We start from the raw sequence: 13364 nt of genomic DNA, 5'->3' as shown, positions 1-13364 counted from the left end.
TATAAGAAGCCCTAATTAAAAATACAGAAAATGTTAACAGTAAAGAAGATAAAAGGTTAACGATAGTTGTCTTTGAGTGTAAGATAAAGGCCAACTTATTCTTCTGTTTTTCTCTCTTTTCTCTATTTTTTCCAACCAGACATTAATTTTTCAATTTAAAAAATTTTTAAAAAGATATAAAAACAAATGATTTCTAAAATACTATAGTATTTTCCCTGAAAAAATTAATAAAATATATAAAGTATATATTGATTGTGTCCTTTAACACCTTATAAAAGAGTTCTTATGAAATGATAGTTGTATATTCCAGTGGGAGGTTGAAGAGTCCGTAGTGTTTCTCACAGAATTTGGGAAAAATAATTAAAGAAGAATTTTGCATATGGCTCAGGCAATTTTACGGCAGTCTGAACCCTGTTTGTAACAGAGTCTGGAAAGTTTCAGATTGGATTACAGGATGGAATTTAGTGTCCCACACTAAGGCTTCCAGAGGAGATCTGAAAGATGAGCCAAAGCAGTCTATTTGCTGTATGTTTCTGAGGTGAAAAGAGTCAAGGTTTTCAGAGGAAAAATATATTCAACATTACAGAAAGGAAATCATTGAAATGGAATCATCAAATAGTATTTCTGGTTCCAAGAGAAAAAAATGTAGGATAAATAATACCATAATGAGGCCTTCCTGGGGAAGAGAGAGGGAGAAGAGAGTATCTCAACAGTTTTCACTTAACATGCGAAAGTACTGCATCTTACAAACACTATACAGTACCTTGAGATGAGAGGTTCTGAATTTTTAAAATGTGCTCTATATAAGCACTAATGACACGAATGGTTCATATTTATGTGAATAGCCTCCTCTTAAGAACACGTCCATTATAGAGAAGAACAAATTGAGTTAGAGACAGGATGTATAATTTGCCCCAAAGTCATATGGCTTTTAGAAGTACATCCAGAATTTTAATCCAAACCTTATATTCTTAGCCCCTAAATTCTTCTGCTTCTCCCAACACACAGAAAAAACTGAGTAGAAATTATTCTTCTGTGGTATCTAGAACGAGGATCTTACAGGCAGGTTTTATCAGGGAGGATGAGGCTTTAGGGGGCGTTAGTGGGGTCCTATTCCCCACCTTTCTACCATCTTCAAAGAGTCCCTGAGCACAGTATGATGAAGGAGTCTAATTCGTGTCTTGCTGACTGACCTCTGGCTTAACAGGTTAGTCACAATATTTTCCATAGACTGCACATCTTTACAAGACTATTCTAAAATCCCCAATGACAATAAAAGAAAGAGATCCCATGTTGAAGGAACGCTATCAACCAAAAGGAGCTTTCTGTAAAGACTTCTCACTGTTTAAATAACCCTATGTGAAAAGTGGATCTTTACATTTCTACAGTCCTAAAGTTAGCAGTAATTTCAGTAATTTCTTTAAATTTGATATCTGAAATAAAGCTATTTTCAGCCATCTACATATTTACTTTAATATTCTCCCTTTTTAGTGAAAATGTTGTTTCATTCAGACTCATTCCTGTGATTTGTTCTTCTAGTTGTTTGGGGCCCAAAAGAAAGGATTGGAGCAGGGGGCCTATTTGTCACACTGGCATTCTTAACTGACCACACTGTCTTCTTAAGAAGAGTGTTTCACGTTAGAGTTAGCTACCCTTTATATGGTGTTACTTACAACTGCCGGGGAGGGTACATGGATACTGGCAACAGACCGTGGGCGGATGTGATTGACCAGGTGGCAGAGCACAACACCATCCATGAGTGCGGCTCCCAGGTCTTCATGAAGAGTGACCTTCAGTCTCATCTCTATGCTCTGTGAAAGAAGAAAGCCAGTAGCTATGGACACTCTTCAGGGCAAAAAAAAAAAATGCAGCTGCAAGTATTTATGAATTGAGCCACTAGTTTCGTTTTGGAGACAAGAATAAGGATGCTCAGAAAACACTGACATCATTTGTTTTTTTCAAACAATACACAAAATCCCCCTGTACAGAGCCAAATTTCATTGTATCTCAAATTTTAAAATTAGAATTAAAAGAATGACAGAATCACTCTTGAGTTCAAGTTTTTTCAGCCCTTGATATGAAAACATACAATGAATCCTTCATGGGGTAGAAGAGGGATAAAGGGATGCTTTTCTCAATGACTACATTTTATTGAGATATCAATTAGTCTTTTTAAAAAAGATTAAACTGTTAATTTTGAGGAATTCTAGATTCATATGCAGTTGTAAGAAATAATTCAGAGAGATTCCATCTACGCTTTGCATAGTTTCTTCCAACGGCAGCAACTTGCAAAACCACCACAATACTAACATGAACAGAGTCAAGGTGGACAACATTCCCAACACTGCAAAGATCCCTCATGCTGCCCTTTTATGCCACACCCACTGCTCCCCATCCTAAAAACACTCTCTGCCCCATATTCTTTCTCCTTTGCTTCTGCAACTCCCATGACATGAGTTTAAATTTTTTGTTTCACTCTCATAGTTCCCCGAGGCCTGTTCATTGATTTTCAGTCTGTTTTCTCTCTGTTGTTCATATTAGATCATTTCTCTTTATTTCCTTTGTAACCTCCATTCCAGTTCTTTCCTTTGTCTCCTCTCTTCTGCCATGGAGCCCATCCACCAGACGTTTTATTTTGGATAATGTATTTTTCAGTTCTAAATTTCCATTTGTCTCTTCTTTGTAGTTCTGCTCTTCTGTTTCACTGCTGAGATGCCCTAGGTTCCCTTTTCCTTTCTTGCAACCATATTTGTCATTGCTTGGTGAAGTTATTTTGTCATGGTTGCTTTAATCCCTTCGTCAGTAATTTGTAACTTCTCTGCCATGTCAGGGCTACCATCTGTGAATTGTCATTTTTCACTTGGTTTATGGTTGTCCTAGTTCTTGGTGTGGTGAATGATTTTCTATCAAAGCCTGAACATCTTTTGTTTTGTGCCATATTAAGAGACGCTTGAACATATTTAAACCTGTTTCATTCAGCTGTCTGTATTTTTGGATATCACTCTGACAGTGAAGGTAGAATTTCATCTCATTACTGCCAGATCAGTGTAGAAGTCTAGGTTTTTCTCTTGGTCTCTGGTGGCCAGGGGCTTGGGGTAGGGGTGTGTTTTCTTCCAGCTGGGGAGAGATGCTCTCCCAATGGCACTGTGGAAGCAGAGGGGTATGAAATTCTGGCTCCAATTTTGCCTTCTCTGACATCAACCCTGTGGGGCACAAGTCCCGCCTCCTGACTTGGCCTTTGCTAGAGTGGGGAGGGTGGGACCACTAATCTTTCCTTTGGTGTTCAGCTGGAGCAGGGCATTTTTTGTCTAAATATTTTCTGTCTTGAGAGATTGCCCATTTCCTGGTTGTCTGGCTAGAAGAAGCAGGCTTTTGTTAAGGCTTTCTCCTTCTTTAAAAATATGAGCCCATTAGTGTTTCTAGTTCCTTCAGCTCCAAGTCTGACACATCCAAGGACAAGAAAGCTCCTGGAGCTCATTACCACATTGTTCCTCAAGTCCTGAGCCAGCCTGCCCTCTTCTGTCCTTTTAGGGTTGGTTTTATAAACACTGCATAAGGATTTTAGGGGAGGAGTAGGAAAACATGTCTACTCAATCTTCTTAGTAGCAGAAGTAAAGAAGTCAATTTTAAAATCTTGAAGGAAAGTTTCTGGTTTGCAACAGAAGCTCTTTTAAACTAGACAATCACCTAAGAATGGATAGCTTAATTTGGTGATTTCTAATAAATGAAAACTTGAAAAATAGTGCATGTAATAGGGTTATAGAAATCTCTTTCAGAACGGCTGTATAACTTTTTAGGCACTGCTTCATTCTCTATTTTATCTCACTAAATTAAAGCATAAATAAGTAGTATGACCCAGGTTTAAGATGACATTGTGAGATATCGCTAATTAAGAGACCTTAACTTTAATCTTATTTTCATGTATCCTGAAAAGTTTATCTTTCAAGTTTACAGCACATTCAAATCCTCTGGGCAAATAACAGGTCTGAGTTTCTCTTTGTGCTTATGAATTAACCCCAGTGACTTTATTAAATGCTTGTCTTTTAAATCCTGCCCTCCTTATCTGCTAAACCAAAAAGGAAGTATCATCTGTAAAAACAGAGATGATGATCTACCTTAATTTAATTTAAACTTTATTGATAGGATTTTTTCATACCTTGGCAGACTCCATTGCTATCTGACATTCTGTATTTCTCTCTTTCTCTTTCTTTTCTTATTTAGTATCTCCAATACTCTACAGGCTTCATAAGAGTAAGGTGTTTTTTTGTTCTCACCTATGTGCATCACCCAGAATAATACTTGAAAGAGAGTGGTGAAAGGAGACCTGGAGAAGAAGTTTTTTTTATCCTCTTCTGAGTTATAACTGGTACTTTGCCTTGAATATAAAGAACTTAAATTATAATTCATAATTTTCTGTCTTTAGTTACAAATACCAATGTCTTCTTCCTTGGTCATGGCTTCTTGCAGTATTTTACCTTCCATATGTAATCTTCCTAACTAGACAAAAAGACTGTAAGGGTACACAAATACCTACAGAGTCCCCCCCACCAGAAACTAAAAGTTACAATGAAGAACTAATCAGTCCTAGTCCCTGCCATTACCAAGATTAAAATTGTCAATAGCCTCCATTTTAAGACTTCATCCTTAGGAGGAACTCAAATGGTCTGCCTGTTGAGGACAATTACAAACATCTTTAAATTAATTGATGGAATATTATTATTAAGAAAATAAATGACAGTGTATCATTTAAAGTACACCAGAATTGAAATAATATCAGTATTTATAAGTTTGTATTATTTCTACTTACAGCCTCTTGTATTTTTCTCAAGACCCCACTAAAATAGATTAGAACTATGTTTTTAGTACATGAAGAAACTGATACATGGGATTATTAAGTGATTTCCCCAATGTCAGTCAGTAAGTGACCTAACTAGGTTTGAAACTACTGTCATTCGCAATGCTTCAAAGTCTATTTTTTTAAAAATATGAAATGCTGCTTCAATCTGAAAATTATTATTCAGTTATATAGCATTTTTTGAGTACCTCACGGAGTTGTTCCACCAGTTCTTTTTCTTCTCGTAGCTGTTCCATTTTTCTCCGAATAGTAAACTGTGGGTCTATGGATTCCAGATTTCTCTGAGGTCTTAGAAACACTATAACAGAAAGGGAAGACAATCCCTTAGATTTGGCCTTGCACAGGTTGCCTAACAAACAGGGCTGTTCATATTTAAATTAAACAAATAATCTCTTTATTCATCCCAAATAATTTATTTACCATTCAGAGAAACAAAGAAATTCTGAGTTCACAGGAAAAGCTTGAATCAAATATTCTAAAGGAGACTGTATTTTAAATTATATTGGGTTGTATTTCTTTGTGGCAATAACCTGAACCCAGGGAAGAGTCTGAGTCACTGTGGAGACCATTACAGGCTACTTCTTGGACAGACTCTGTCTCTTTAGTTTTTCCACCGTCTTCATTCTAAATTTTAATTTGTATCCAAATTCCTTCATTGAATTCAGATAATTTATCTCAAGCAGATGCTAGAATTGCTTTGCATGTTAAAAATAAGTGTAGATTAATGTTTTTGTTAGCATAACATTTTTGTAAGCCTAAGTAAAAGCTAAGTGATGATAGAGAAGATTACCTATTTGAGTGTTGCATGGAAAAAGGCTGCCTTTTATCGTGTCAGTGACCAAGTACCCAAGAAGCCAGCTCTTTAGAGATGACACAGACTGCTTTCAGGAAGGCTGGTGGGATTAGAGGCAATTTAAGAAATCATCATTGGCTTTAGGTTCTTAAAGTTATAACCTCTGAGGATAGTATCTAATAACAATGCTTCCTGTTGAAGGAATTAAAGTATATGCCTATAGTCCCAGCACTCTGGGCGGCTGAGGCAGGAGGACTGAAAGTTTGAGGCCACCCTGGGCAACTTAGTGAAATAGTGTGACCCTGCCTCAAAATAAAAAATAAAATGGGCTATTGATGTAGCTGAGTGTGAAGGACCTGAATTCAATTTCCAGTGTAAGAAACCAAAATCAAAGCAAACCAACACAAAATAGAAAACTCCCAGATGTTCTCTTGGGTGGAGATGTACTTCAGAAGTAGAATACTTGCCTTGCCTATGGAGGCCCTAGGTTCAGTTCCAAGTACTCCACAAACAGTCATGTAAGATTAACTTCTAGAGGATAATATCCTTCAAAGATCAATCAAGAAGGCAAAAAAAAATCTATTTTAATTGATTTTTCATGATACAAAGCCCAAAGAAGATTTAAACTTGATTTTTTTCCTTCTTAGAGATTTTTATCCTAGACTGTCAACTTTCCATGTATACAAGTGGGAACAAAGAGCTGCTAAGAGCTGTGTTTGATTCCTCCTCCATCCTATAGATTTTCAGATTGGGGAGCATAGGGGAGACCTTTAAGAATTTTTGGGCAAAGAATTCCAGTGTTAAAAAACCACACAGAAAGTTGCACTGGCAAACTATAATCACAGTAGTTTCCCTCAGTATAATCTGAACAATCAAAAAGAAGCAGAATATGCAACTTTTATTCTATCTTGATAAAGATTTTCCTATGGGCCATTTTAGAAATTCAAAATTCGATTTTTTAAAAATTAAATGTTTTACAAGTATAACATCTTGAATGAACAGCCTTGAGTCCACTCCATATAATTAAATATCCTGTGCTCACCTAACTACATCATTGTAATCTCAATCTGTCCCTTTGGATTTTCTTCTTATATCAGTTCTAGGATATTTGAATCAGCATTCTGAATTTCTAGGGAAGATCGGCAAGTTGACACATCTTAAATCCTTGACTCCCAGTTAATGGAGAAAGAGGATGATCTAGTAATATGCATAAGGCCTTTTTCCTTCTGGAATTTCCAGCAGAGCCAGCCTGTGGCCTGGGCCTCCACAGGACACCACCCAGGGAAGTCCCAGGCAAAGAGAGCGAAGGGCATCTTGTCAGAGGAGGGCTGGTCACCGAGGCTCACAAAGAAAGCCAAAGCCCACAGAAAGTGAGACCGATTGCTTAAAAAATAGCAAAGCCAGCAACAGAAGGAAAGCGTGACCAGGCAAAGAGAGATGAAGAGTTCACAGAGCCAAGGGAAATGAGGGAAAATTTGACAAATTTAGGACGGACGGAAACAACTTGAGAGTTCATTAAATTTGCCTTTAGACCATCTTGAGCAAAAGAAAAAAATCTACCCACTGAAGCACAGCAATTCAAAGATAAATGTATTAAGATGTAAAATTTAGAAATAATCTGTGTCTCCTAAACAAAACAATTCAACCACATTTACCAAAAATGTCAAGGAATGTGGACAGAGTTGGGTAATACACATATACACAGGCAAGGGGCGCCCCAACATCACTGAAATAAACTTCATGTGTTCTTTGGAGGTTTTATTGTCCTTTACCTTTCTCTAGGGTATTCTTATCTCATACAGCATATTTAATATTTTCAATATGTTTTTATTGGCAGTTTTCACTCTGAATATGAAACTATCAGGAAGTTTCATGAACTGGGAGCTTTTAACAGCTCATAATTCAAGCATTTATGCTTTATTGGAGCCCTGTGAGGACGCTCAAGATAATGCACTGGTGTCTGCACTTCAATTTCCTAGCATTACTTTTCATTTTAAATGCCTGTGCATCTTAAGACTACAACATGCATGTTTGGATATTTTCTCTTTGAATGTTAAGTAATCAAAAATGTTTAGAAATATGTGAACAGTAGTTTTTAACACAAAGGCTTTAAATGTACATGAAATTATTAGAAATCATGATTACAGAACTACTAGTTTTTTAAGTATATTAATTTCCATGAAATAGATGAGAATTTAAAACAAACTCTTTAGGCTAATAATAAATTTGCCAGCTTTTTTTTCTAGTTTTGTTATGACAGAATAATTTTACTTAGAGTACTAAGGTAGCTATAATTACATTCCTTGTGATTTTTTTCAAGTAATATTTAATAATAAACCCAGTGATCAATCTGGGCCATAACCTCAGGAAACTGATTCATGGAAAAATTACTCTGTTTTTTGTTAATTCCATATCTCTACCATACATTTCAAGAACTCTTACTTAATTCAGGGAAATAAAAGTTCAATTTGAGGCTACAGGGCAATATTTAAAGACAGCCTTGTTGTTAGCACCTGCTTTTCATATCAAATGCTACCCTGACTGTTTCAATGTAAACAGGAAAATAAGGGGCAAGAGAGCAGTGTGTATGTGTGTGCACACAGGAAAGGGGGTAGATGATTTAAGATGCCCCCCCCAAAAAGAGTCCTTCTTAACTGCTTTTTATAAAGCAAATTTATAGTATTTTAAATAGAAAAAACTTGCTCATATATGCAATTTGTTTAGCAGAAGACACCAATTTCTAAGCACAGCTCTGAAGAAATGATAAATACACTTATGCAGAATATATAAAAATCAACCTTGCAAATTCCACTGATTTTTCCATTATCACCACCTTTTCCTTCATTCACTATCTTTTTTTTTTTTTTCGGTACCTGGGATAGAACTCAGGACCTTGAGATTTTGAGGCAGGCATGGCACCACTGAGCTAAATCCCCAGCTTCAACTCACTATCTTTATTCCTCTCTCCTAGGACATACAAAATTCATTATCAGCGTGCCTCTTATAGCACTCATCACTTTTTACATTACAGTATAAATATATTTCTCTCCATTATGAAACCTTAAGAACATATGTTTGTCTCCGCTTTGTATCCTCTGCCCTATCCCACAAAGTAGTGAGTTGGGCAGTGTGAATTTGCTAATGAAAAAATGAAATTAGTCTTTCAAAATTCTCTCATTCAAAGATCAGTCTATGTAAAGGTCACCTTTGCAGAAATTATCTTGTCCCTAAGGTTAAGTGATCTGAATTTTTCCTCTCATAGAAAGTCTCCTAATATCAGTCTCCAGGTCTGAATGCAGTAGACTCCAAAGTCATGAGAACTGACATTGTGTCTATCTTTTTCAGAGTCGTATCCATCATGAGCATCATGCTGGCACATAGTAAGCACTCCATAGATATTTAAGGTTGCGTACAAACGATGATTTCTCTAACTGTTGTAAGAATATATTTTAAACAAAGAATAAAAGGTTACTGCTCTAAAACATGGCTGAAAAGCATTTTATCATTTGATTATTACATGAATTATACTTTTATAAAAATCATCAATCTATATTATTAACCCTCATTACCTAAATTTAACCAAATTAGAGGGTAATTTCTTCTTTGTGGAAAAAGAGGTTTTGAAATATAGTTCTCACATTCTTGCAAGTTAAGATCCTGGACTGGTGTGATGTTTATGCTACACAAATCCAGTTGGGGATGTAGCTCTATGGTACAGCACTTGTCTAGCATATGTGAAGGTCTTGGTTCTATTCTAAGCACCACAAATTTTAAAAAGAAAGAAAAAGATATACATGTTCAAGGGTAGAAATATGGTGGCTTTGAAAGAAATCATGAGCTTTAGTTTTAGGCTGTGAGTTAAAAATTTAACAAGCTGATTCATTCATTTCCTTCTGGTACCAAAAGGAATTATATATATATCTTCTGCTTTTGAAATGCTCAAATCCCCTCTCTAGGCTCTTGGGTATTTTACTTAATCTAGTGGTTTTCAAACCTACCTGCACCACATGCAACATAAAAAGCAGTTAAAAAAAAGATCAGTGTTTATACGCAATGTTATATCAAATAAATTAGCTTCTCTGAATCTGGGGTCAAGACAATTGTAATATGAAGTCAGAGTTGAGAACTGAAAAAAAGAAAAAAAATCCTCTCACGCCCTCAGTTTCCTCACTTTTGAAACATAGGGAATAATACCTTAGTGCAGGATTATTGTAAAAAATAATTAAGGAAAATGTCTGTGAGCTGGCCAAGATGCCTATGTCCATTCATTCCCTCTCAGACAATAACTTAAAAATGAAGCCTAAATTAGCACCCAATGATTCAATACAAATGAAAAAGCAAAAATGATTCAAAAGAAGATGGGAAAGGTATTAACTTCAAAGTAAAGGGGAAAAGGAGACTGAATCATAAGAGGGAGTAAGAGCAAGGGAAGGAGCAGAGGGCAAGTTTTCAGGTTGAAAATAAACTGAGATAAAACCTCCCATCCAGTGCCTGAGGGAGGCAGAGCTCCAGATGAACGTCCACAGTTGCCTTCATCCGTCCAAGGCAGCACAACTCTGGGAACTGTGGAAATCCAAACTCCCAAAGATCTGCCCCAGTTTGCATTTTAAAAATGGCTCTTTGGAGAACAAATGATAGGGAAAATGGTGAGTTTAAAATGAGATAGATATGGAATAAAACATGGGATGGAAGTAAAATAAAAGAATATTTATATGAAGCGAGGCAGTGAACAAGGTATAAAAATGCCAAGTTTTAAAAAATCAAGAAGTAAGTTACATTATCTTAAGTTGGTGATAAGATGTCCCTCATTTCCAAAGGTTGAGAGGGCTGCAGATATTGGATAATGGAAAAAAATATAAGGAAACAAAAGTGATGTCATAATCAATTTTGAAATTGCCAAGAGAGACAATGGAGTAGAACTTTCTACTCAGAAGGAAGCATTTGCAACATACAAGGTAGGCTGGATTCCTCTTGCGACATCAGCTCATCTACTTGTGGAGATATAGTACTTCTTTAATTTAAAAAGTGTATTAGAAAACATATTCACATCACAAGGCAATGTTTAGCACAAAAAGAACAGAGATGTGCATGAAAGATCAGATCTGAGAACCTGCACCAATATTTTTGTAAAGAACATTTTCTGTACAGAAAATCACCTCTTGCCTAAGGCACATTACAAACTGCAAAGAGAGAAAAATGACAACCACCAAACATCAGACATGACTGACCGAGCAGAATGAATACTGAAAACAAGCCTTCTATTATCATTGTGGAACAGTGTGACAGGCACATATGAATTCCTGGAATTGTCATGCATAGAAAAAATACCAGCCACTAATGAGAGGTTATTTTCTTTCTAGAAAGATTTTCACAGTGATTATTTGCTATGGAAATCTCAAATATTTTAATTAAAAGAAGGCAGCCTGGCTTAGTATCTTGCACACAGAGACCTCAGTAAACATCTGTAGATTAGTCTGAGAGGAGACATTCCAGAGTTAGGAGCCTTGAGTATGGCCTAACAGTGTGACCAGGCAGCTCACCTCACTTTTGCGGTTTTAGTCAGATCATCTATAAGGACAGAAACTCAGATGTTTAAGTCTGTGCCTGCTTAAAAACAAGTGCTCTGGTTTCAGACATCAATCCTAAGGAAATACCGAATCACTCATAAATCTTTCATATTAAGCTTTATTTCCTTTAGACAACATCATACCCATAAATAGCCATACTTTCTGAAAAACAAAATTCTCCCTTTTCTAAAATTTATTTTTTATTTTTAATAAAGAAACAGTTTATCAAGTTTCATTTAGCCCTCTTCAATTTCCAGCACTGAAAGCTGAATGATATATGAGGAGGGACTTTTATTTCATGACTGTTGTATAATCAAAATATATCTTCCTGGGCTGAGGATTTAGCTCAGTGGCATTGGGCCTGCCTTGCAAACATAAGGTCCTGAGTTTGATCCCCAGTACTACAAAAACAAGAAAAAGAAAAAAATATATATATAATCTTCCTATTGTATTTGAATCATGGTTGTAGCTCACATTTCACTTGCTTCCCTAGAAATCACACTGTTTCATTTAATATTACTTCTATCACTTTGTATTTTGAAGCAGAATTTTTAAGACCTGAACTAGGGTTAGACTAGAGTGCAGATTCAGATATATATGGTACACAGAGCTAAATAATTATATTTATTTTATTTTTATCTCTTGAACAGTTACTTTATATATTTACTGCCACAAAATGAAGATATCCACATTAATCATAACTGAGTGTCCTCAATTTCTAATTTGCATGTATTAATCTCTCATTGATTTATTATTCTTGAATATTATACAATTGAATTTATAATCCAGAAGGCATCAAAAGTCAAAATGTGCAAATAATGTTTTTAAAAAGAAAGCAATTGACTTCTGTTCAGTTTTAAAAATTCCTCATTCCAACATTTCCAGTGCAACACTCTAGGATCAGCCACAGTATGTTTTAATTACCTTTAAATCTCATGTGGTAAGCATAGATAATAAAAGATCAAACTCTTAAAGCATTTATTACATGTGTGAAAGCAAGCAGAGATAATTCAAATGTGCAAACCCCAAATCTGTGTAGACAAGCAATCAAACAAAAAACCCAAGCAGGATAGGTAGAGAAGAAAGCATTGTAAAATCCTCCCCCAAATCAGAGTGCTCAAGATAATTGAACTATAATTTGATCAAGTGCTAGAAAACAATTCACATGCATTTTGGGGGACTTCACTGTCTAGGCTGACTCAGCATCTCGTCTCGTGTAACAAGCATGCAAGTGAATATACTCTATCTTTAGCCACAGAGAAAGAAATGTTCAGTATATTCACTGGCTTATTAATGAGAACATTGAAGAAGAGGTACAAAACCACCTACCATTGTCACTGTCTCCTTCAGAGGGAACACTGTAGCTAGAGTTGTCCCATGTTTGTGCCTGTGTAAGTTTGTTGAAGGAGATAGGAGGGAGAATGAGGTCTGGGTCGGCAGGAGAGCGAGAGAGCCAGGCCGCAAATAGTTGCACAAGGACCAGGGAAAACCAAAAGGGCCGCAGCATTTCACAAATGGCATAAGGTTTGTATGGAAATGAAGTGGATTTCATTTATATGGGATTTAATTGCAAATGTACAATACAGGAGGAGAATGAAAGATGGCATATGGAATAAAAAGAATGATAAAAACTGAGTGTTAGTACTCATCAGTCAAATATTTTGCATGCAGTTAATATCGTTAATCTTAACAATTCCGCAAGCCCGCAGACTTGAGTACTAATGAGTCGTTTCAGTGGAAAGAAAGAGCACCCATAGGTTATATACAGACCTACCAGATACCTTTCTTGAAGACTTTCTGCACAACTAACACTCTTAGAAAATACAATTATATGATTCACATAAAAAAGTTTGGTTGTGGAGGAAAAAGCTAAACATCTATAAGTATACCTATCATTTGGAAATAAAACAGAATCCTTGTTTACTATTAGTGAATTTTTTTTCCCCAAGGCAAGGTGGAATTTTGTTTTAAAGAAGTCTGGTATGCTTTATGGAGAGTTGAATCTAACCAACTCTTCTTTAACCCACATCGTACATCTCAATCAACGAGTTTTAGACATTGTTCAATAAAAACAAAAACAATTTTGGACAGCAATAGAGTATGTTTAACAATAAATCTATCTAACCAAAAGATAGATCCCAATCAATTT

General features: G+C 35.9%; 1 protein-coding gene across 5 annotated transcripts in view; it reads right to left on the bottom strand.

The window, feature by feature from the left end:
• The window catches only part of Lrch1 (leucine rich repeats and calponin homology domain containing 1), a 193645-nt gene that overhangs the window by 19925 nt on the left and 160356 nt on the right, over positions 1–13364 (bottom strand). For 3 of the 5 annotated variants that reach the window (XR_002394648.2, XM_013072043.3, XM_004844198.4), the window contains exons 16-18: positions 12545–12643; positions 5044–5153; positions 1674–1811 (exon numbers count right to left, since the gene is read on the bottom strand). Coding sequence is in view for 4 of the 5 variants with exons in the window: in XM_013072043.3 (XP_012927497.2) it covers positions 1674–1811; positions 5044–5153; positions 12545–12643 (347 nt within the window). In the remaining variant the exon portion in view is untranslated. The remainder of the gene's footprint in view (positions 1–1673; positions 1812–5043; positions 5154–12544; positions 12644–13364) is intronic. The other 2 variants (XM_004844200.4, XM_004844199.4) reach the window with 1 other exon arrangement.

The sequence above is a fragment of the Heterocephalus glaber genome, unplaced genomic scaffold (genome assembly GCF_053883595.1).
Source record: "Heterocephalus glaber isolate CG9 unplaced genomic scaffold, H.glaber_assembly_v1.0 deba00001666, whole genome shotgun sequence".
NCBI classification, from domain to species: Eukaryota; Metazoa; Chordata; class Mammalia; order Rodentia; family Bathyergidae; genus Heterocephalus; species Heterocephalus glaber.
The sequence above is the reverse complement of the archived record's forward strand: the minus strand, read 5'-3'. Positions and strand labels throughout refer to the sequence as shown.